General features: G+C 42.0%; 1 protein-coding gene across 3 annotated transcripts in view; it reads left to right on the forward strand.

The window, feature by feature from the left end:
• Positions 1 to 24,225, forward strand: part of bcas3 (BCAS3 microtubule associated cell migration factor) — a 318,948-nt gene that overhangs the window by 97,620 nt on the left and 197,103 nt on the right. For all 3 annotated transcript variants that reach the window (XM_080889011.1, XM_080889012.1, XM_080889013.1), the window contains exons 20-22: positions 6,627 to 6,727; positions 10,818 to 11,014; positions 11,294 to 11,391. In XM_080889011.1, the coding sequence (XP_080745137.1) occupies positions 6,627 to 6,727; positions 10,818 to 11,014; positions 11,294 to 11,391 (396 nt within the window). The remainder of the gene's footprint in view (positions 1 to 6,626; positions 6,728 to 10,817; positions 11,015 to 11,293; positions 11,392 to 24,225) is intronic.

The raw sequence follows: 24,225 nt of genomic DNA on the forward strand, positions 1-24,225 counted from the left end.
GCTATCAGTACGTCTCTAGTTTTTATTATTATTCAAATTAAGCAATCAAAATGATTTGAGAGATCCTAACCCTCAGCCTTAACCCTAACTGTCAGACAGACAGCTTTTTGCAAATATGAATCCACATACACATGCGCACACATATCGTGCACACACACATATATAAATATGAAGAAACGAACAGTTCCCCAGTGGTTTTTCATGTTGACTATGTTGAAAGCAGACCATCAGCCCCTTATTGGAACCACATGCCGAGAAAGGATCTTTCTGGTCATCACCCATAATATTTTATTATTCAGATACCGGAGGGAAAGAGCCCTCTGCCATTTCCACCATTTCATGTCCTCTGAGCACTTTCGCAAATCCTTGTAGTTTTTCTCTTCTGTGAGGAACCTTGAATTTGTCCTTAGGCAGCCACACTACACGTGTGCTTGAGGACATGCCAACGCAATGCTATAAGATGCCGCGCGCAGACCAATTAGCTGACACCCTAAACTCCCTCTAATTCAATAACAAGTGCAGAGCGGTGAGCACTTTAGGGTGCCATCTGAAAGGCCATTTTGCAAAAGCGCAGAGTGCACATGGATGGCCACACACGGAATCAATCCACCCCCGTGGAACAGGCTGGCGTTTTGAGCTCACTCCATAATTATAAACATACAAAATCTATGATTAGCTCTTGCGGGTGCTCGGGGGCAAGTGGTAGCTATGTTTACCCTAATCTCTCTGCTCGTCTCTGTTGGCTTCTGCAGTGCTTCAGGTCTAACTGGTAGGATATTTTCTCAAATTAGTGCTAATGGTCTCTCCTAGTGTCAGAGCAATGAGAGCGCGTCGGAGTGATGGGCTCGGGCGTCAGTTTATTCCACCACTCTCTGCCAGCATGGGCAGTGGAACTGGCTGCATAATGAGAGAGATTCATTGCATTAACATTTACATCCAATTAACAATAGCCAGATAACACGGTTGTGGCTCTTTATTCCTATAACCAACCAAGTGTGAAGTCATGCGAGGTCAAGACACTATAAACATAATTGTTCAGCACTCTGCCCACGTCTTGTGCTCTTGCCATGTTCCCTCTGGTTAGCGTCGTATACACCACCACCACCGACTGAGCTGCTCTCGGAGTGCCATCTTCCATTTCTGCGCTTTGCACCCGGGCAGCGACTCTCAACGTCCTATTTCTCAGCATGCGCTCCTTTTGCCAGCCCGTCTCCTTTGCCGTTTCCTCCAGGGCTTGGCAGCACGGCAAAGAAGTGATCCAGGAGATGGGCTCGATTTGACCTCGGGATGAATTGCAGCACGGCCGTAAGCTGCCGGTCCAGCCTCTTGCTGAGCATAAATATCGAGACATAGGAAACTGAAAACGCACATGGCTCTTGTGTTATATAGGTGTACTTTACATTGCTGATAACATGCATCACGAGGGAGAAAATAGCTGACTGAGAAACGGGGGCAGTAAAAGATCTAAAGAAAGGGAGGGCAAGACGTCTCCATAAATGTCCCTTTTAGCTAATTGTCCTACAGACAGACCATGTTTCTAGAAAGGTGGTGCAAGGAAAAAAGGTGGCAGCACTTGACTGACAGGCCATGGTCTCCAGTCTCGTGGCTCTGTATTGGATGACCCAGCCTGATTAAAAATGCAATATACAGGGAAAGGAATAGAAAGGGGAGAGGAAGGGCCAGGGTCAGGCCAGACCGGAGCCTCCAGGACGGGATGATAAAAGGCAGCGGTGGCGCCACTTCATGGTCACTATCTCTACCTGTCCATCTATAGCAGCTACTGGCAGCACTCAGCCAAGTAGAAGATATAACAACGCACAGCACTGCTCACAGAGATAAGGCAGAGAGAGAGGCACAGTATACTCACAACAGATGAGATTCTGTAGCACGATCTGGCTTAATAAAAGCAGACTTGTTGTTGGTGTTTGGGGAATCCTCTCGCAGCGAAGTGGAAACATAGAATCTCTGTTTCCCAAAAAGTGCTCATTTGGGTGAGTGTGGGAATAGGCCCTTTTTCCTTTGCTTTTGGTCTAAGGTGTCGGAGAGGGGTAACAGAATAACTGAAGGAAGGAATGCGAAGTGTTTGCAGCCTCATTAACTACATCCAGTTTTTTGTATTTTTTTGTGGCGTTAGCGGGAGGCTGATATTTATCTAGCTGTGCACAAAATGTTTTCCAACACCTCCCTCCCTCACCGCAAAGCTGCTCTGGTGCAAACAAACCGGTGAATAATTTACCACCTAGATTTCTGGCTGGCTCCTTTGAGCCTGGTGACAGAAATTGAGGCTATGCTTTTTGGCCACGCCCTCCCCTCCCTACCTGTCATATAATGTGCTAATTGTGGAGACTGACTGACTGGCTGGTTTGGCAGTTCTTTTGGGACTTTGAGGCCCATGACAGGCCAGCCACAGTTGCCTCGTCAATAGATCTAATTGCTTAGAGAGAGGGGCCAGAGTGAAGGCTCTGGAGCATCAGGCATTTGGTAAAGAGAAACCGTGGCGCCATGACTGGGTCAGTAATCAAAGGGAGGCAGAGAAAGGATGCAGTAAGTGTAGCGCTGGATGAATGAAGGAACTGTCAGTCAATTGCGCACTGAATGATACATAATGACTAAGCTATCCCACTCTGTCAGTATGCCAGCACCTATCTGCCAGAGCAGTACTCAGAAGAGGAAAGTGAGAAGAAAGACAGGTGGAGAAGTTAGAAGAAGAAGCATAGTGAGTGAAGTGTCTGGCTACAAAAAAATTCAGGGTGGACTACATAGGCGGGAGAAAAAAAATATAAAAAGACAAAAAATCATCCACAAAAATTAGAACAGAGTAAGCGTTCGAGACAAGGTCCTGTGTCCACCGTGCGGCCAGCTTTCCAGATCTATCAGATTGTTAGCCCCTTATCTTTCCCTGGAGATCAGCCTGTCTGGCCCCTGGCCCCTAGTCCCCAGCAGGTCAGGCTACATCAATACCTAGGCAGCCTTTGTTCTTGTTCTGACTCTCTGCTTCACTGCTCTGACTAACAGGCCATTGGCTACTGGCCTTCAGCACAGCAAAGCGCCTCTCTCTTCGCAGTCAATAAAGACTGTGACACAGACAACTCTGTTCCTTGTTGGTGGTTGTGTGGTAGATGATTACGGGTGGAGTGGGAGTCCCTTTATTTGTGTATATATTAGCAAAAGCACCAAAGTAAATAAAAGAGCCGTAATTATAAATTGCAGGTGACAGTTCACCTTACTGACTCAGTCTGCTGATTAATGATCAAGGTGCTTCCTTTGGTTAACAAATATAGATGCTTCATACACTATAGTTCAATTTTAAATATATATCACTCTCCTTGGTAAAGTGAGGCTTTTGATGTTTTCTCAATCATGTGCCAGCAACTCAATTTTAATATCATACACTTTTACAAGAAATATTAATTTTGTTTAATATTTCACAAAGAATTAGTAGTTATAGGTTTGTTTTCTCTCAGCTCTTCATCCATTAAGACGAGATTTGTTTATGAAATGTCCAGCAGACCATTAGCATAGCTAGCAGTTTGCTGTTTGTTGGGTCTAATGTATACTTATGAGGACGTAGTCGGTACTTTCTTTTTTGTCCATCACATACAGATAAGATTATTGCAGTTTTGTAACAGGAAAGGGTTTTACAGACTTGACTTCAAAGATTGTATGGAAAGGAAAGGTTTGCTTGATGAAGGCTCAATAAATTAAAAAAGAAAAAAGTCAAAGAATCCATACCGGGAGTCCGAGAACATATAGTACATTTTCCTAAATTTCCCACTGACCCGTCCTTTTCCATTGCTGTGATGGTTGTGGGGTGATGGCACCGTGCCACTTGCTCATTTGCTGATGTGTCTTTAAATCCTTCAACAACAGAACATATTCGCTGTGGATCTAACTATACAATGAGACTCCTTTCTTGAGTGCAATGTGATACGTTTGCACTTAAAAAATTTGCTCTCTGTGAAATTGCATTGACATTCTGTCTCTTAAAAGCCACTAATGACCACTATAGAAGCAGCAGAAGGCCGAGTGGTTGGCTAGCTAGATGCTATGATGAGTAGATACTACAGTAACTGCTAGTGTCAGTCTGGCTCCTGACATACACACTAACAAACACGTGCAAAAGGGTTGTGTCTTTGCCTGACCCATGGGGATGACCACTAGCTCTCCATAATGGAGCCTGGCTGCGACACTGACCATTGAAAACCCCCACACCCACCCACTGGAAACCCGATCCAGCCAGTCCAACAACTGCTTTAGAACATCAATAATTAATTAGGGAACAGCTATTGGCCCCAAGGGTCAGAGAGCAGGGAGAGAGAGAGTGAAGGAGAACAAGAGAGTGAGGGACAGCCAAGTCGGAGAGCGAATGCACCGGGAGGAAATAGGGGAGTTGTGATTTTGTTTAATAAGTAACACAACGCAGGCTTTGTTCAGCTCTCTTCCATTAAAAGGACATGAGAAACCTTCTCTCCCTGTTTCTCCCTCTTACTGTAAGCCTTACACACTTTTCCTCTCCAGGACATCTGTAGGTCATGAAAGGGTCGCTTCTCCCAAATAAGAAGCAAAGCAACAAAAACATATTTGATGTATTCACAAGTACTCAACATGCAGGTGTTTTTTGCTTTTATTGGCTTTGCAGACCGTCATTTTACATGTTGTAGTCATTTACAATCACCAGAGGGTAGAGTGAAAAGTATGTGCAGCAGCCTGTCTGTGGGCTGCTCTTGCTTGGGCCATTTTGGGTCCTTCAACCAATGGCAGAAGACTAAAGTTATAACATACAAAGAAGTGAAATCAACTATTAAAAACAATAAAAAGTGTCATCACTGCCAAGCTATGTGCTGTTTTTTTGAGTATGCATGCTTAGGTTGCATACCCAAAATTCCTCACACTGTTTAGTACATATGTACATATGCCAGGCCACTGTGATGCTATTAATCTTGTTTTATAAATACGAAGAAATGGTTACATTATTAAAAAATGACAATGGTACTTGTCTGTATTTTTGTGGGTAACACGCAGGCATGCATGATCCACAACATATCATATATATCACACTTTCTTCCCCTGTAAGGACCTTTAGCACATTTCAGCTCATCTCTGTTGCTTTTTATTGACTAGACACAAAACTGAGATCTGAACTCTCCTGCTACAAACACCAGCCTGAGCTTGTCTTAGCTACAGTGGGGAAGAGAAAATAGACACTACGGCAGTTGCTTGGAGAGATGTTTTGTATTTAATAAAAATTGAGTCAAAGCTTTCCTTTAAATCACACTGTACAGTTGCATGGAGTATCTTACTAGCACCACCATAACACAAAGAACCAGTTAATAAAATCACAGTTACATAGTTGCTTTTTTAATTATTATTATTACTCAGAAAATGTTGATTCACTGTCTAATGATTGTATCCACTTAAGTCAGTTAAATCTAATATGCTTATAGATATAAGGACATAATTCTGTCAGTTGACAAAAGGGGAATAAATATTTCAGAGCACCAGAATAGTTCAAGCTGTCCTGGAAAAAGTAGCCTCTGTTTGTCAAATAGGAAATAAGGAGAAGCTTTTGGTATTAAAAAGTCTCATATTTCTGTTTGGCCACTTGTTAAGAGGCAAACACTCTTATTTTTTCAAGACCACAGGAAGCCTTCAGTGTGTTGAATTTGTTATGCCACAATGTTTTTTACGACTTCCCCGGGCACTTTTACTCATTTCTCCTTTTAGTTGTACTGATATGATTTGGAGTTGCAGATGACACTCAGTCATCAGATCAGTTTGGGTTTTTGTTTCAGAACCAAGTTTAAGAAACATGTGACGGCATAGTTCTGTGTGAGTGTGTTGGGGTGAGGTGTGGGTGAGGGATGATGTGGCATTTTGCTAAACAGGCGTCAAAGACCAAACTGCCTCCATCGAGGATGTCCGAACACCTGGAGCGTGTATGGGGATATAGTTAGAAGTGCCTCCTGTGCTCCAGATGTTGACTTGACGAGTGTATTAGCCATGCTTGTGTTAAAGAAACTCCATCCCTGGGGTGGGAGACGGAGAAAGACTGATTCTGCGCATCAGGGCTCATTCTCTCCATCCCTGCTTACTCAAGCCTTCTGGAGCGCCATCTGTCCCTGAGTCTCTCTGTAACACACAGACATTCACTGTACTCTTGCTTTTTTACTAATGCTTGCATGCACCGACATACACATGAGAACATGGGATTGAGATTTTTGATGTTGTCCCAAAACACTAGCTTTCATCCAGCGAGTCATTAACTGTAAATTTATTGTATCTTAGCTTAAACTAACGTCACTCAGCCCATGTGTATGGTATACAATGTATATGCTCATACACAAAGGCCTAATCACACATTTAGGCTGTAATAACACACTTTGGTAAACCGCTTTTAAGGTCTAATTAGTTTTACATGCTAATTTGTGTAAATTCTAATTAGTAATATGAGATTCATTGCCCTGCTTTGCCTTTCTGATATCCTTTTCCAATAGCTGTAAATGTATTTAGAGGGATGGAACTTGACTTTTACACTTAATCTTTTGGCTTGAGAACTGTGACGGTACTAGGCGTTGGCTATCGTCAGCTTTCAAGTATATCATTCTTGTGTATTCTTTTTTCCCCAGCTGTACCCCCAGGAAGCCCCGGCCCAATCACACGTCACGAGTCATCCGACAGTCTGGCATCAGACCACAGTGGCCAGGAGGATGAGGAGTGGCTCTCTCAGGTAAAGCTTCTGTTTGACATGACATGACGGTGACTTAAGAAGAAAATGTTTCATATTTTGATTTTATTTCTTCTAAATTAAAAATACAATGAACAAATACCAATTCAGAGCGCTGATAAATCAGTTAATGACTCTTCATTGCAAACATCATATTAAAGTTAGACCTGCTCCTGAACTTGATCCTGGATTACAAAAAATAAGTTTGCACTTTTTAGTGTAATCTGTGGGTCAAGTAACTGTGTGTAATTTAAAAGAAGACAGCTCACAGTGGGACTCTTGTGCCATAATATGGCATAGGCTTGTTTTTAGCTTAAGCAGGAAAGGTTTTATCTATCCACTGAACCTCCACCTGATGCTCCAGTGTTTACTCACTGATATCAGCGAGTAAACACTGGAGCATCAGTCAAATCTGAATAGTTAGAGAGATTAAAAAAGTTCAAAGGAAGATAATAACTTGACATTCATCAGGTTAATAGAAATTTTGTTGCAAATGCATAAACTAGTGGGGTTAGCAACTCTTTTGCACTGTCTCTTTGCTATAATTATACAGTCGTCTGAAGTTGTCTCCTTCGTTTATTGTTTACAAAAAGGGTTTTTGTTAACATACAGATCATGAAATTATTTTCCTATCCAAACCTACCTGGCCTTGTGTGAAAAAGTAATCCCCTACCCTAATAAATTTACTATGATTAACCAAATTTTTTGAAAAAAGCTGAGTTTGATTTCCTGGCACACCGAACATAGTGAACCAGGCTAAAAGCTCAAATGCAACACACCATGCCATGAGCTAAAGACGCCCAAGAACAGATAAGAAACTCACTCAAATCTCTTAGTCTAGTAAAGGTTACAAAAACTATTCTAAGACTTTAGAACTACAGTGAACAAGACTGTCAGTCATTTCTCCACAAATTGAGAAAATTGTGACCAGCGTTAACCTTCCCAGGGGTTGCTGATCTACCCAGCTTACTCGAAGAGATCACAAAATTACCAAAAAAAGCATCTAAAGAACTGCAGGCCTCGCTTTCCTCAGTTAAGGTCAAACGTCATGATTCAGCAGTAAGAAAGGGGCTGTGCAAAAATGACATCCACAGGAGTTCCCATGGAAAACCACTGCTGACCAAAAAAGCCTCCCTCACGTTTGCCAGAAACATCTTTATGACCCCCAAGACTTTGGGAAATGTTCAGTTTTTGCAAGGTTTGAGTCTCGTTACATCTGGCATAAAACCAACACAGCATTTTGGAAAATGAATGAATGTCATACCAACAGTGAAATATGATGGTAATAATGTGACGTTCTGGGACTGCTTTGCTGCTTCGGGACCTGAATGACTTGTCGTAATCGGTGGAATGATAAATTCTGCTCTCTAACAGAAAATCTTGAATTAAAATGTCCAGCCATCCGTTCTTCAGCTGAAGCTGACGCGAACTTGGGTTATGGAGCAAGGCAATGATCTGAAACACCAGCAAGTCAATTTCAGAATAGACAAAAAATCAAATTAAACCAAATGAAATGCTTTGGAGAGGCCTGTTCAAAGTTTGGACATGAGTCTAATTGAGATAACTTGGCATGACCAAAATAGGCTGGTCATGCTCAGAAAATCCCCCGAGTTCCTCCACAGTGAAACCCTCATTGCCAGTTATCTCAAATGCTTGATTGCAGTTCTTGCTGCTGCCACCAGTTCACCAGGGCCAGGTAGATTTGGATAGCTTTTTCCCCTTAATGATGGAAAGAAGGTAAATTATAATTTAAAAATGTAAATTATTTTAGTTGGAAAATTCTTCCCAACCCAAGTGAAAACCCTACACATAACTGTCCTTATTTTAATATGTTTTGACATAACTGTGTGATTGTGTTGTAAAAACAAATTATTTTGTATTTTTACCTGATAAAAACACAATTCAAATCTGTACTGAAATAACCTGGTTGAGTGCGCGACACACTCACCCAGGTCTTCTCAGCTTGGTTAACACAAGTAGCACTTATCGCTAGTGTCGGCAGGTAGCCCACTACATTTTCATCATCAATAATTCCACTGCATACATAATTGATTGGGTAAAATGTACTTCGCTTAGCTAGCAGAGGCCCTGGTTCAAATCTGCCATGATAGTTTGCCAGGAGCAAAACTATCCCTCGCACTAACCTGTATTTTGGGTGACTTCCTGTCAGAGCAGTGATAAAAATGTATGTGTCAGTGGTTGAAGATTTAACTCTACAGCTCTTCCAGCATTAAAATTAAATGATTTGGACAAAGAATTTGGGATATTATACCATAACTGATATATGGGTATACTGGTTAGTTTCCTCTTTGCTTCGGTTTCTCTAGAATATGAAGAAAAGCGTAGATACCAAGCATAATAGCTTTGTGGATTGAGAAGAGCTAAATACATATAGGCTATATTGAATTAGAGGCTAACTACTGCCTCGTGGATTTCATTATATCATATCAGTGGCCCTCATTAGATTTTCAGTGGGCATTTTGGCATTAGATTGGGATTTAGAATTGATCGGCCATCCCCTAATGAAATGTGAGGTTTGTGACCCTCCATGTCAGTGCTTCAGCTCACTGCAGTGCTGTGCCATTTGGTGCCTGTCAGTGTCAGTTGCCCTTCAGCTGACTGAGTAGACAACACAAACTCCTGTCCTTATACAGTCCACCTCGGTTCATCTCTTAATTGTCTCCTAATACGTAAATGGATTAGAGGACAGTTAATTTGCAAGAGATGTGTTGCCTTTAAGTATTAGATAACAGGAACATTTAAAAAATGCACAAGCACAACCCCTTAAATGCTTATGGTAAATACTTCACTAAATGAAAACAACTGACAAGCAAATTAGCTTAGCCAATATTTGTGCAGCTTCTTAACCTCAGACAGTCATTTATAAGATGCCAGTCAAAATAGCCAAACTTGCACAGGATGTTCGTCTTTTTTTCTTACTTTCTAAAGATAGTACTGATGCTATAAGAGTAAAAATATTCAGCCTATAAAGAAGGAGAAAATGCGAAGGTTGAGAGAAAAAAAATGTTTTGCACAGAGGCAGCTAGCTTGATCTCATTTGGTGTCGAGGCTACAGCAGCATGGGCAAATCTGTGGCAACATGTCAACTAGCTCTGTCCAACAAGTCTGCAAGGGGATGTGCATTTGGGGTTGATACTGGACTGTAACATCTGGACCTACCGTGCCATTGCAAAGAGAGCACGCTGGCAGCTGTCTCGGCTCTGCAGCTGGGCGTGACATTGATGGTGTTAACTGGAAAAGCATACACACATGCAAAGTGACAATCCTCCCTCCTTCTGTGGCCTAATTTGCACAGCTGTGATGAACCTCACATATCTAATGTCTGTGTAAACAGACACAGCAAAGTTGAGATTGTTTAAGATGTTAGCACATGGAAGCCATAGTGGAAGAAAATACTCAGCTGAGCTGAGAGACAGATGTGTATGAAGTAAAGATAATGACATCCGAATAGCGAGACACCAAGAGGCGTGCTAATTGCTGCAGGGATTCAAAGTAGAGACGGCTTGGGAGAGCAGTGAAAAGCAGGAGTGCGAGGCAGGAGACGGCTGTTCAATAAAGGCAAAGAGGAGATGGAGAATAGACGAGGCAGTAATAGTCTGATGTTTATGAGTGAGCCACTCCATAACCTTCTCCTATCCTACTTTTAGCCAGCATTAGTGCCACTCAGCTCAGGCGCCCATGGACCGCCTGCCATAGCAGTGCCATCTTATTGTCCCTGTAGGCCTCACCTCAGCTTTGCTGCCATGCCGTTGCTAGTGTCACACTTCTATTAACCCTCTGGGAAGGCTTCCCATCAGGCTGCTAGCACTTCCAACACACACAAGACATTGATGAGTTCTGACATCATCGTCAGACTTTTAGTGGTACACAAGTACAGCAAGCTTTTAGTTTGATGCCATGTAACTGAGTTCATCTGACTACTGCATGGGATTTTTCAGCGTTGGCACATAGATGCCAGAGCCACCCTGTGAAATCCAGCCTGGAGCGCGTTAGACAAATGAATGCATCTTCCTAAGAATCTAAATAAAACTGAATTGAATGAACCTTATTTAGTTTAAACCTCTGATTTCAGGTGGAGATTGTGACTCATACAGGCCCCCATCGGCGCCTGTGGATGGGCCCCCAGTTTCAGTTTAAGACAATTCATCCTTCAGGCCAGACCACAGTCATCTCCTCTTCATCCTCGGTGCTTCAGTCCCAGGGCCCCAGCGATGTTCAGCAGCCCCTTCTGGACTTTGACACAGACGACCTGGACCTCCACAGCCTCAGGTACTTTAAATTTGTTCTCATAGAAATACACACCAGCCTAAACGCAAAGACGATCTACACGTGGAGCTGGTCATTAATCAGAAATTATCCTAATATTCTAATAATCATGGATAGAGTCCACATCAATGAAGCCTGTAGTGTCAGCAGCTTTATACTTAATCACTGAAACAACAGACCAGATCCAGTTAAATAAGCATCTGGATCCCAGTGGATGTGTGTTCTTTATGTGTGCGCGTGTGTGAGTGTGTGTATTAACGGATGCATAACAAACATTTTTAGGATCCAGCCAGTACGTTCAGAGCCTGTCAGCATGCCCGGCTCATCGCGGTTGGTGGCTGATCGTCGTGGCCAGTCCAACATCATGGATGCAGGATCAGGTAAGAAACTTTAAACATCCCCTCTTCTGTTTTGCGGTACACCTTTGCTTCTTCTCTTTCATTGTTTTACTGCAGATACTTTGCTGAGGTGTGAAGTTGTTAAATGCGTTGTATCTTGTTCCCATCAGTTATATCAGCTGAGGCTGTTACATTGTTTCCGCTCTGTCTTCTGTACTTCACACATTCATGCAGATGTTAAAACCTATCAAATCGACAGTTATGTCTAATAATGAAAAATGACACAGAAAAAGTGTATGTTTATACACTTGATACAAAAGCTTTTGTTGGTGATGTCCAATATGAAAAAACTAGTTGCTCAGGTTCGTCTTCCACACAAAAAGTCTTCGTGGGTCCTCCCCATAAACTCTGAGCTTTAGTTCATTCCATAGAGTTTCAATTAGCAATAACAGCTGTACTGAGTCTCCTCGACGTTTCCTCGTCATCATCCTGGTGGATGGCAGCAGGTTTTTTTGTGTTTTGGGGGTGATATGCGCAGCGCCTTTTGACCTTGTATTTCACAGCCGTGTCTAAATGTTGGTCAGCAACCTTTAAACCTGCTTTCAGCATGCTTTTTCTTAACCCACCGAGTGTGGTGAGTGTTCATAAAGGCCATGGTGGTTGAGTGCATTATTTATTTATTTTTTTAATCACTTGTACCTGCTGATTCCAGGTCTTTCTGTTGCTCTCCAGAAGTGATCCTTGCTTCTTGGACAACTCTTCTGATAATTGTTTTCCTTCCTGTTTGAAATGAGCACCAGTTTAAGGTGAAAGGGATTTCCATTTCTGGATTATAGCCCCACTGACACCTTAGGCTACGTTCACACTGCAGGCGAAAGCGCATCAAATCCGATTTTTTTGACCCTATGCGACCCATATCCGATCATGGTCTGACAGTGTGAACGGCACAAATCCGATATTTTCAAATCCGACCTGGTGCTGAATCCGATACATATCTGATGTTTCAGAAAGCGACTGCTGTTTGATGGTCATGTCGCATTAAATCCGTCTTTTATGTCACTGACACAAGACAGATGCCAATTATCTGCTCCGGAGAAGACATTGTGAACGCTTCCTGGCCATCCCGTGTAGATGTCAGTGAAACTGTTGGGAAGACAATGTTGGAGAAACGTGAACATTTTTTTGTACTGTATAATCTGCAGATTCTGACAGAAATCTGCAGCTAGAAGCACCGCTCCTCTAAAACAGCAATCAGGATCATTATTAGGTTATTTACATTATTATGTAAATAACAAAATAACTTAAAGCAAAAATTGGGAAACGTAAAGTCCGAAGTCTTTAGATTAAGGCCATCAGTCAAACAATACTGTTGCTCTGGGTCTAAACAGAGCGCGTTGTGTGTGACGTCTTCTTTTGTGCATGCGCCGCTTTGAGCGTTCACACTAGAGTGCGTTTGCTGTCGCATTTTATCTGTAGTGTGAACGAGCAGACAAAAACATCGGATTTGATCAAAAAATCGGAATTGAGCTTTAAGACCTGCAGAGTGAACGTAGCCTTAGAAATTCTTCTACAACTATCAGTATGTTTTGCAACAACTTAGAGCTCACTGGTTTTATCATGAGATGTTTCTTTTGTGACGTCTTGGCAATGAGACGCATTTTTATAGGCCATAGAAATTGAAAATGTAAAAATTCATTAGAATTTAAAAAACACTTTATTCACTTACTTCTTTCTCTTTAATTTATTTACACATTTAAGCAGTTAGGTTTATGGTATAAACTAGACGAACACAAAAAACACAAAAAATGTCTATAAGTGGGCTAAAGTGCTGTAACATTCCTGGTTGCAATTATAAAGTAAGTGTCCCAAAATAACTGTGCTTTTTTGAAGAGGTGCATACTAATAGAAGTAACAGGTAATCATTTCTTTGCTTCAAGGTTTATGACAGACACGTTTCCAAGGTGTAACACGAAAGGATATAAATCATTTTAAAAAACACCATCCACTCATGCCCCTCTCCACTCATCCTTGTCAGGGGCGTGGGGCTGGAGCCTATCCCAGGGTACACCCTGGACGGGTCACCAGTCTGATGCACAGACACGCATTCACACCTACGGGCAGTTTCGAGCTGCCAATTAGCCTAACCCAGCTAACTGCACGATAGTCATGTTTATGACCATATCTGCAAAGAGATTCGCTCTGTTATTGAATAACAGCTGAACAATCCCATCCAGGTGGATTAGGAGTGCAAAGCCTTTTACACTCTTAATCTGCACTTCTGCTACATCCCACCATACACAGCTATAGATGTTCTCTGGCATTGCTGTTGTATTCCAGTGTATTTATATGCACTGTGTGACAGTGTGTCTGAATAGGCTTGCAAAGTCTATTAGCTATTTGACAGGATTGATTTGACTCCAAGTGATCTTTAATAGCATGGCTGCTTTAATCTGGTTATGATGTTTGATAATCCAATCCCACTCAGAGGATTTCCTGTAAAATATGTCTTTTACTCTCAACACAGGCATTGCGAAAGTGTGTTTGTGAGCCTGGTCCTACTGCCAGTGGGTTCAAGGAATCATCCTTTATTGCGTGACATTATATCCTGTTGTTCTGCGTTTGATAAAGGAGATAGAGAAGCGTCTGTGGCATCTGTGGCATTATCTGCTGCGTCTTGTGACAGAGTTTCATTCATCTGATCTGCCCTCACACTGACACACAGCCACCGCTCGCTCAGTCAGGCGTCAAGAAATATTTGCGACGGGTGTCACAAGAAGGTGTGTCACAAATAGTTTTACACATCTGATTGCACGTCTTTTGTCGTCCAGCCTTTGCTTTTCAACAGAGGTGCTTTATGAACCGATTCACGTAGATGCGGTTTGACCATTATTTATTTACCGTGTTTGTCTTTGCTATTTAACATGACCACTTTCTGCCATTCACCCATAACCTGTATTTACATTATTTAAATACATGTTACAAAACAAATCCCACACATTCGGCTGTAATATCGTGTTTTAAAGAAAAGAAAAACAGAAGGTACCCGACTATTTTGTTAACATGTAGATTTGATAGAATTAAATTCCACTTCACAGATTATGAAGAACAAATCTTTTTTTCAGTAATGTAATTATTAATGGTTAAAGCTGTTTCACAATGATTAATTGTACATTTATAATAAATTAAACAATATAATGAAATCCAAAGATTACGCTGAAATGTTTAAAGAGGAGGCAAATTAAGTTTGACATACACAAATATATTAGTCTGTGTTTATAGTACCCACACTGATTTATCGTCTGTCTTCACTGCTTGGAATTTTGGTATTTATTTAATTATTTAATAATGAAATAAATTATAAACCTTGTGATTTATAATACTGAAACACATTACAGATGTCTTTCTTATTGAGTCTTTGTGGCTCTTGAAGCTCATTCACGCAGGCTCTATGATAAACTGTTGAGGTAAATGTTCATTTACATCCTCTGATGTGCTTATTTGTTTACATATTTGCAGTTTTTGTGGTGATAAAACAAAAGCATTGGATAACCTTTCAGTTTCATTGGTGAGGCAGCTCTGCTGTGATCTTCAGAGCGTTACGTGTCTTTCACTTTGACAGAGGGACGTCACCAGAACCGTTCGATGCAAAAATTCTGAAGATGCCGCGTATGCACCGAGGACTTAAAGCAGTTATTAAGGGATGATATTGATTCGTAAAAGGGAATATGCAGGCAGTGTGTAGGGTGATTTTGAATGTGGGGAATGTGAAATTCTACCTGTACTGACAACGACATTTCTGATATGGTGACATCTCTGCTTCCACCTCTGCTCATCTTCTTCCTTCAGCCATCTCCAGCCAGCGTCCTCTGTGTTTTCTGTGCTCTCTCACTGCTTCAGAGCAGAGAGAGACAGGACAGAGCCAGGCCGAGGGATGGAGGTGATGCTTATCAGTGTCTGTGTGTGTGGGTTTGGGGTTGTGTCCTGCCACTGCCATGGCGCCGCCATTATCACAGACGCACATCACTTTGGTCTCACCCTCTGCAAAACTTGAATGCGTGTGGCAGAACTTTGGTTGAAGGTGCAGACAGTTTATCTAAGTGACTTCAGATCATTTTAAAAGTGAGTATTTGCAACCGTGGTTACAAGAATACAGAGAAAGCTGATGAAAACTGCTACAATTCAGTTTTAACTTGAACATTAGCAACATTTATCGACTTTAAGATGAAGACAAATAATGTGCCAGTGTGCAGTTTGTTAAGACCAGTCATGTCATCAACGTGACTGCAGTTGGCTGAGCCAGCCCCCGTAGACTCCCGTGCTGAAATCCCAAACTTTAGAGCAGAAATAAATATATTTTCCAAAATCTGCATTAAGGCTGATGGTGATGTATAGTTCAGAGCATGGCCACTGTGAAAAACACGTGGGTAGTGTTTCTTCTTGATGTACTGAAATACAAACCAGGTAGTCAGCTGTTTTACCAGGTATACCCTGTCAGCCAACTATAGGAGCATCTGGTTTAATGAAAACAAACAATAATCTGACAGCAACATAGTTTACATAATAGATTTGGGCTGGAACCCAGCCACTTGTTGCTGTTGGTTTACAGTTCCATCAGGTGTGTTATAGGAGCTGCGGTCAGCATGCATTCATCTTTATTCTGACACAAATATTAATGATGTCTATCTTTGGTTAGTGTATGGTTCTGTCCACTTAGTTATGTCTGTTTAAACTGGTGCTGTAACATCATACAGTTACTCTGGATTCTAAAATGTGTTCTGATACTTGCTAACAATAATCTTTAAATCTTATCAGACTTTAAAAAATATTTATTTATTTAATACGAGGGCTGCACGATTTTGCATAAAATGAGAATCACGATTTTTTTGCTTAGAATTGAGATCACGATTCTCTCACGATTTTCTTTTCCAGTATAAATATTTATTGCACTTATTAACTGCACATCAACTTCGTAACAGTTGAGACTGAACATAAAAACAATAAATAAACATAAAAACAACAAATGTCTCACATTTTGTCGTTGTACTGCTTGAGATTCGGTCTCCACCGCTGCTCGACGCTGCGTGTATAGAGCAGGTAGTGCAACAACAGAAAAATAGTTGGGGGACGGCACTGTGTAGCGTTTGTCTAGGGTGTTGATCGTTTTCCTAAATCCCTCGTTTTGCACAGTGTTGATGGAGCCATATCTTTGGTCAGGTGATAAGTGATAGCCTCCGTGATGTCTTTGTGCCTGCGGGAGTTCGACGGGTGTAGGGAAGCGCTGTATAAGGTTCCCGTTATTGATGTTTGGGTGGTTGACCGGGACGGATTTTCTCCTGTCACTTTCTCGTCATCCCTGACGTGCTCTCCGTTGTTTTTTCCTGCTAATTTTAGCATCACACGGCACAGCTTCTGTATCACGTGGTATAAGGCTCCGCCCTCGTCATTTGTTGAGCAGGACGAGTGAGCGCTTGTTTTCATGCAGATTACGTCCCGGATCAAAATGCGGTACAATCGTCGTCGGTTTTTTTTGTTTTTTTTTTAATTGTTGTCATTTGGAAATGAGATCGCACATAAGTATGAATCGAGATCGCGATTTTCTAACGATTAATCGTGCAGCCCTATTTAATACTAATGTTTTTGCTAATGCGCTGCTGTTCTGTGTCACATGTGAGATATGCAGGACACGTGTGCTTGTGTGCCGTCATATCAGTTGTCATCACATCAGAAACAAACCTTAAAGTGTGTCAGTCTTGTTGTTCAGTTTCATATACAGCAGAGCTTTGTTTCTGGAGTGCGTGTTTATTACATGTGAACTTACCTTCACGTGTAATATATGACATGCAAAAGCATGTTAATTGACACGTTTGTAGCCTAGGAAATAGTGTGAAACCGATGTATGTGCCATACATTGCCATTCTTTTGAGTAATATTTGCCACACTGGCAGGAATTCTGTCATGTTTTCGAGCCATTTCTGTGAAACTGCAACAGTGTCTGTGAGAGTCCTCAGGCCCAGCAAGACCATAAAGCTGCAGCTCTTCCTACAGTGACTCACTTACAGTCAGTCAGTCTCCCCAGTGTCTGCTCGCATCTTATCTCAGCCCATACACTCTGCTTATCTCTGTCTTCCCTGAGGTGATGGGACGCCGTCTGCATGGGACACGCTCACGCACACACACAGAGAAAGTGATGTACAGTGTGACTTCTTGATCCAGCATGTCTCTCTTAAGGAGGGGACACGGGAGCACGACAGCAACGCTGCTGTCTCACTTTCCACCAGCTGCAAAACACAGGAGCAACGTGTAGCTGGTATCAATGCGCCCTATCTGCACCCCAAGCCTTGCTGGGGGGATATGTGTGTTTAAAGACAGCCTCAATCCCAGCTAGACTACACAGTGGCGTTTTGTGGCCCAGGAGGTCATATCTAAAAAGAAAGAAAAGGAGACAGACCAGAAAAACAGATAACACCGCAAGACTGAAAGAGTCTGTTTAATCTTTACCTGTGTGTGCGCGCATGTTCATGCACTGATAAATCTCCCAGTTCCCGTCCACACGACTGTAGTTGTGTTTTGACTCTGTAAAGAAAGCCACCCTGCTCCACAACAGGAAACAACAACAACAAAAGGCCCGTCTGTGGCATCAGCCATTTTGTTGTTTTTGTTCGTCATCTTTGTCGCCGCGCCTCTGCCTCACTGTTTTTCATCTGCGTGTGTGCGCGTCTGTGTGTATTATCTGTGGTGGTGAATCAGTGATAGTGTGTTAGCTGGCGGCAGAGCTAAACAGGCAGGACATGATGAAGCTGCCTTATCAGAGAAAGCTGAATACACTTCAGAGCACTGCTGGACTTTGGCACTGGGTTTGCTGTATGTTTGTGATACACTTAGGTCAGATTCTCAGACCAGTGTGGAATACTAAAATGCTCAAATAGACGATGCATTCTTGGTCACAGTTTCAAGCTTTACAGTAATTTCCAAAGCTACACTCTAAATTTCTTCAGAGTGTGTCTTGCATATATAGACATGTATACTGAAAGTTCATCCTTGTTGTAATTTAACTAGTGTGGTAGTCCACCAATCAAATCAATCAGTGAGGGGTCAGCGTTAGACACACCCACCCCAGGTTTTCACAGCTAAGCTACCACTGCTGTGTGTGTGTGTGTGTGTGTGTGTGTGTGTGTGTGTGTGTGTGTGTGTGTGTGTGTGTGCTGTTCCTTTCCTCTACATTACCTGTCTATTTATTATTTTATACAAACTTCAAATTCTCTACCAAAGGAACAAATATGATTGTATGGAAACACATTTCCCTTTGTACAGTAAGTTCATTACTAACACAAAAAGAAAAAAAACATCAATGAGATTAAACTCTTCATTCAGATCTGTATTGCCTCCAACAGTAGAATTGCTTTTGGTACTCATGAGTCTTTTTTTTTAATTCTCCAACTATTTAGAACCTGAACACACTCTGATTCCCACCTCTGAGCACCACCTCCCTAAATCTGGATCCTAGGTCTAGTTCCTGTCATTGTCTTTTCTTAGATCTAAGGACTCAATGCTGTGAGAGCGAGGGTCACTTCTATAGCTGCTTGAAATCTGTGGTCATTTCTGGCCATAAATGTTCCTGTCATTACCTCCTGTGTTGTTGAGATGATTGTTCCAAAACTGACTCAGTCCCCATAGTCTCCTACGTTAAAAAGCCCCAGTTTTAAAGAATTGTTTTCAGCCTGTATGAAACAGTTAGAGCGGGTCCCGTAAGATATTTTTATTTGTCAATTATTAACATTCAGTATGTGGGAGCTGAATTTTAAGCTTTGCTGAGAATCCATGCAGGCGGGGGTGGAACCACATGCAAAGACCGACTGGGATCATACCATTATATTAAAAAAGGAAGGGGGGCAGACGTTCCAAAGACAGCAAGCGTAGCGGCACAGCCCAGGTACACGGAGAGACAGAGCTGCATTTCAATGATAGTAGAGACTCCCGCTTTTATATTTTTAAAAGGTTTTCAAAAGGTTTCAAACTCATCCAGGCCTTAAACCTCAGAGTTGTAGTAAATGCATTATATAAGTGTTAGAGCTTTTCCTACTGATAAAAACCTCCCTCACAGCTGTTCATACGACACAAAGTAATTAAGCAATTATCCATTAACTTGTTGAAGAGGGAGAACATCTGGTTTAATGGGCTGTACCCCTGACACCTCTGAGTTTGAGCCTCTGCAGCCATACTTTGCTTTGATATCATCTCTTTGTATAACATGTCCATTTGGTTCCTATAGATGCTTAATGCCACCTTCTCATCCAAATGTTGATGCTTTTAGCCTCTTTGGCCGTTTCAGTCAACACTGAAAACAGGAGCTAGTAGGTGTTGTGACACATGACATCATTGTCTGCGTCCATGTTTTTTACAAAGGATATTACTCAAATGGTCTTTGAGTGCTGTTCTTGGCTGGGGTCTACCCATGTGCCATGGCACGAGATGGGCTACACCCTGGATAGGTCTCCGTTCAATCACATGGCCAACACAGAGAAAGAGAGACATTTTAGACAATTTAGAGTCATTAATTCATCAAACAAGCATGCGTCTGAATGGAAGTGAAGCCAGAATATAATATAGAAAGGCCCAAGCCAGTGGATGGAGCCGAACCCGTGACCTTCTTGCTGTGAGGTGTCAGTGCTCACCGCTGCTCACAGTGGTTCGGCCCCTGAGTTGTCTCAGATATCTCTGAAACCTTTAAATGAAAACAAAAATTCAAACAGGAAATGTGAATGTTGCACATAAACTGAAACAGACACAAACACTAGAGCGTTTCAGTCAGCTTTTATGTCAGTTTCAGCATCCATGCATGCATCCGTTTACCCCGCCAGCACAGTGTCCTGTTGTCTTGGTGACCCTCCACCTCTCTACCACCATTAGCACCACCCTGAGGCGATAGGGGGTGTTCCCGGTGTCATTGTTTTCGCCGATACAGGATTAGGAAGCAAGAGCGGGCTGTGAGTGACGGCATGAAAGACAAGGATAGAGGTTTGTTTCCCCCTAAAATACACACACAAACCTACTCACACACACTTTGTCTGTCGTCTTTCTCTCTCCTCTTCATACTTGAGCAGCCATTTAAAAGAGCAGGCACCTGTGTCGTGGTATTCTGTCTCTTTCCTTTTCTAATACACATACCCCAGTAACCTATACCCCACAATTACCTTCCAGCCTCATAAAGGGCCCTTGTATTTTTGTACTATAACGGTCGCGCTGACAACAGTGATCACGAAGGCCAGAAAGATGCCCGGCCACCCGATCTCTTCCTTAAAGACAAATACCCTCATTTCCCGGGAACCCCCCACCACTCCCCTCCTCTTCTGATTTTATTTTCCTCAATAGGCACCTTTGTCACCTCGCTGCCACTCTGCCCCTCCACCCATCCTGTCTGTTGCCTCAGGGTGTCTTTGGTGACCTGTGGCTGGTGACAGCACACAACAGCCAATCTCAGCAGTCATCACCGCTGCTTGTTTGATTTTGTCATCACCGGCAATCAGGTGGAGGGGAAACGCTGAGCTTTTATCAGGAAGAGAAAGAGGAAGAAAAATGATCTGCTGGAAAATCGGAAAGAAAAGAGAGCCGGGTTAAAACAAGTAACAAAAGTGTTACATTTGCATGTTGTTCACCTGCTGGTCTTGGAATTCTTTGAATATCTTTCTAATATGTAACAGAAAAGCTGTGCAAAATGTTCCTGTAACTGGCACTAAGTTTATTTGAAAGAAAATGTGTCTTACATAAGTGTTGAGTTGCTCTATTTGACCCTGTTTTACCATTTTCTTAGTCTTTATATGTTCTCTGAGATTTAATATTCCCTCGCTTTAAATCTTCAGGAAATGTTCCGAGTTAAACGCACGTTTGTGAGTGTTTGGGGACGGCGGGGGTGGGACGCATGCAGAGATTTATGGCGATTGTGCGTGTGTGACTGAGAGAGATCAGGGTGTGACGAGGATTGATATGGGTGAGTGCTGATCAGGTTTTTGTGCTGCTCTTATCTCTCTTTCTCTCTCTGGGTGTTTTTGTGCTGCAGCACTTTTAATCTGCGAGAGATGAAATGCCCTCCAGCATTAGAGCTACACAGCAAGTGCATGTGTGCCTGTGCGCGTGTGTGTGTGTGTTTGTGGTGCAGTGCCAGAGGGCAGTGAAGACTGAGCAGCTGCTTTTTATAGTGACTGAACGGACACCAATGTGTCGGGCATCTGCCACGCGTTCACCCTACTGCCTACCCACTCGAGTGTGTGCGTGCACGTGTGTGTGTTGCAAACTGAGAGAAGCCGTGTTGGTGTGTGTGATCATGTCGTGTCTTTCCCAGTGTTTGTATTATTGTGTGTAGCACCTCTAATACTGTAGTGGAACATATAGATCTGTTTTAAATTCAGCTTGGCAACAGCTGATGTCTGTCCATGTGGTTTTTGCACGCGTGTCTCCGTGTGCGTGTGTGTCTGTGTGTGTGTGTCCAGCAGCTGCTGATACAGAGGAACATGTTGACGTTCATCCACAGCGTGAAAACAGTCGCAAACACATGTATGACACATTTGCTTGTTACAGGGCAGCGGTGTGAGTGGCGAGGGGCGGGGGTTGCTGTTGGTGCCACCCTTCCATTCCCATGACCTCAATCTGTGATGGGCACCCTGCCAGGCTGCCCAGCCCTCCGTCTGCGGGGCTTACCGCAACTTCCAAGATGTGAAGGGGAAGTAATGGAACATCCGTACCGTGACCTCACACACACTTTAATCCTCACAGGCGCTAATCACTGTCATCTTTATGGGCTTGTATGAGCAGGATTTTGAGTGTTATTACACCCAGACAGCCATATGCACATGCAGATGAGATGAAATTGCCATTTGCAACAAGAATAATGCCAAAAGCAAGTGCATGTCTGTAGATCATGAAGAAAGTATATTTTTTCCTTTTGGAGTAAATTGGAAGCAGTTATGGAACAAGTATGTCAAATCAGCAGTCTGACTAGTTGTTAGCCACATACACAGGCGATGCTCTCTGCTTCCTTTACTGTCATTTAGCTTAGTTCTGCCTTAGATCGTTAGAAACAAGACAGCGGTCATGAGAAAAAAGACCGTCATATCTAGTCCATCAGAGATTGTTGAAAAAATAAGGCCAGTGTTATCTCAGTGTACAGTTAACGAGGTGACGTCCTTTGATTTGGAGAATGAAAACAGAGCATGACCTGGTTTTTATGTGGTTAATGTTTTCAAACAGCTTACCTGCTAACACTGACTAGCCCACTCAGGTATATGAGTTGAACATCCGTGCACTACTTTACAACTTACAGGTGGCCAAAGTTGGGGTCGTTCATCACGAAAAGTAATGTATTGCACATTTCTTGTTACTTTTTTAAAAGTAATGTAGTACGTTACTCGTCGAAGATAGTAATCCCTTACACTACTTGTTACATTACTTCCCCATTACTCCGTAAAATGGCCTGAACTCCAACTCCAACGTAAATCTCTGCCCTAATGAGGACACATGTATAATCTTTCTTACGTATGGAGGTATGAATACAAAGCCAACAACACAAAGCCGGCTCTGGGTTCTTGGCTAGCTTTGCTTTAGCATGCTGTCTGCACACGTGCTTGCAGAGAGCCAACGTTGTGTTAGCATAATACAGTTGCTTTTGTCCTGGATGCAATAAAAAAAAAAAGTAATTTCCATATCTCCACTCCTCAAATGTTATTTCGTTGTACCGCTCCACCATTTAGAATAGAATAATCCTTTAATTTTCATCCTCTCATTGAAATTTTTTCCCCTCCATTGTACCACATGGAGGGGGAAAAAAGTTTGTTTGATGTTTTCTTTTTATCCACCTGAAGCTCACATAACTAAAGAAACTTTGTAACGCAAATAATGACATACAGTAACTGTAATCTAATTACAGAATATAGTACAATGTGTTACATAACTGCATTACTGAAATAATGTAACCTGATTACAGTAACATGTTACTGTAACCTCCACTGCAGGTAGCTAACTATCTGTCATGCTTGATCTCTCACCATTAGTTGGTGTCAATTCAAGATTTATTTTCAGAAAACTTCCAGGAATATTTAAGGAAAAAAAGTTAAAGATTCTTTATCAATATTATCTAACAATGGCTTCATAAATGGACACATTTATCTTAAAGAATTAAATTAAAATGTGAATTTACTGCTGTCATATTTTACATTATTACTAATTAAATGAGCAATCCAAACACATCTGTCGACGTTATTTTTGCCTCTTTAAATGATCATTTTTGTTTTTGACTCTGTTTTTTTTACCCACAGATAATCACGTGAAAATTAACAATATAATACTGAAATGTACTCCAAATAAATTCAGACTATTTCCAAATATTTGTAATAAGACATAAATTCAACAGCTATTTTCACCTGTCACACTGTCACCTTCTCCCATGAATGATCTTTAAAATCCTCCTCAGATTTTCTTTAACTTAAAATAATGTTCTGTAGGATCATATAATGTGACAGTGCAGTACCTCTTTCCTTTTTCACTCTTTAGTGATTTTTCACTCTTTTTCGGGTCTTTATTTGGCTTTGTTGTATAGGTACAGTGAAGACTTTCGCTCTCAGTCATACGGCGTACGGTCGCCTGCTCATCCCACTGTCATGTGATTTCTCCATTTTTAGAAGAATGACACTTCAGTTTACAGAGTTCAGTGTGATTGCATAAGTTTGTGATCTTTACATATTGCCAAGTGCGTGGATTACAGTATAGCTCTTTAACGTGGCACAGCTCCACGGCCCCCCTCTGTTTATTTTTACATCTGCCCCTCCACCCAAAATCACTGGGGACAAACACAGCGCATTGTCATCAGAAGTGACACATCTTTTTCTC

Source organism: Rhamphochromis sp. 'chilingali' (genome assembly GCF_963969265.1).
Source record: "Rhamphochromis sp. 'chilingali' genome assembly, chromosome: 8".
In the NCBI taxonomy this organism is placed as follows: domain Eukaryota; kingdom Metazoa; phylum Chordata; class Actinopteri; order Cichliformes; family Cichlidae; genus Rhamphochromis; species Rhamphochromis sp. 'chilingali'.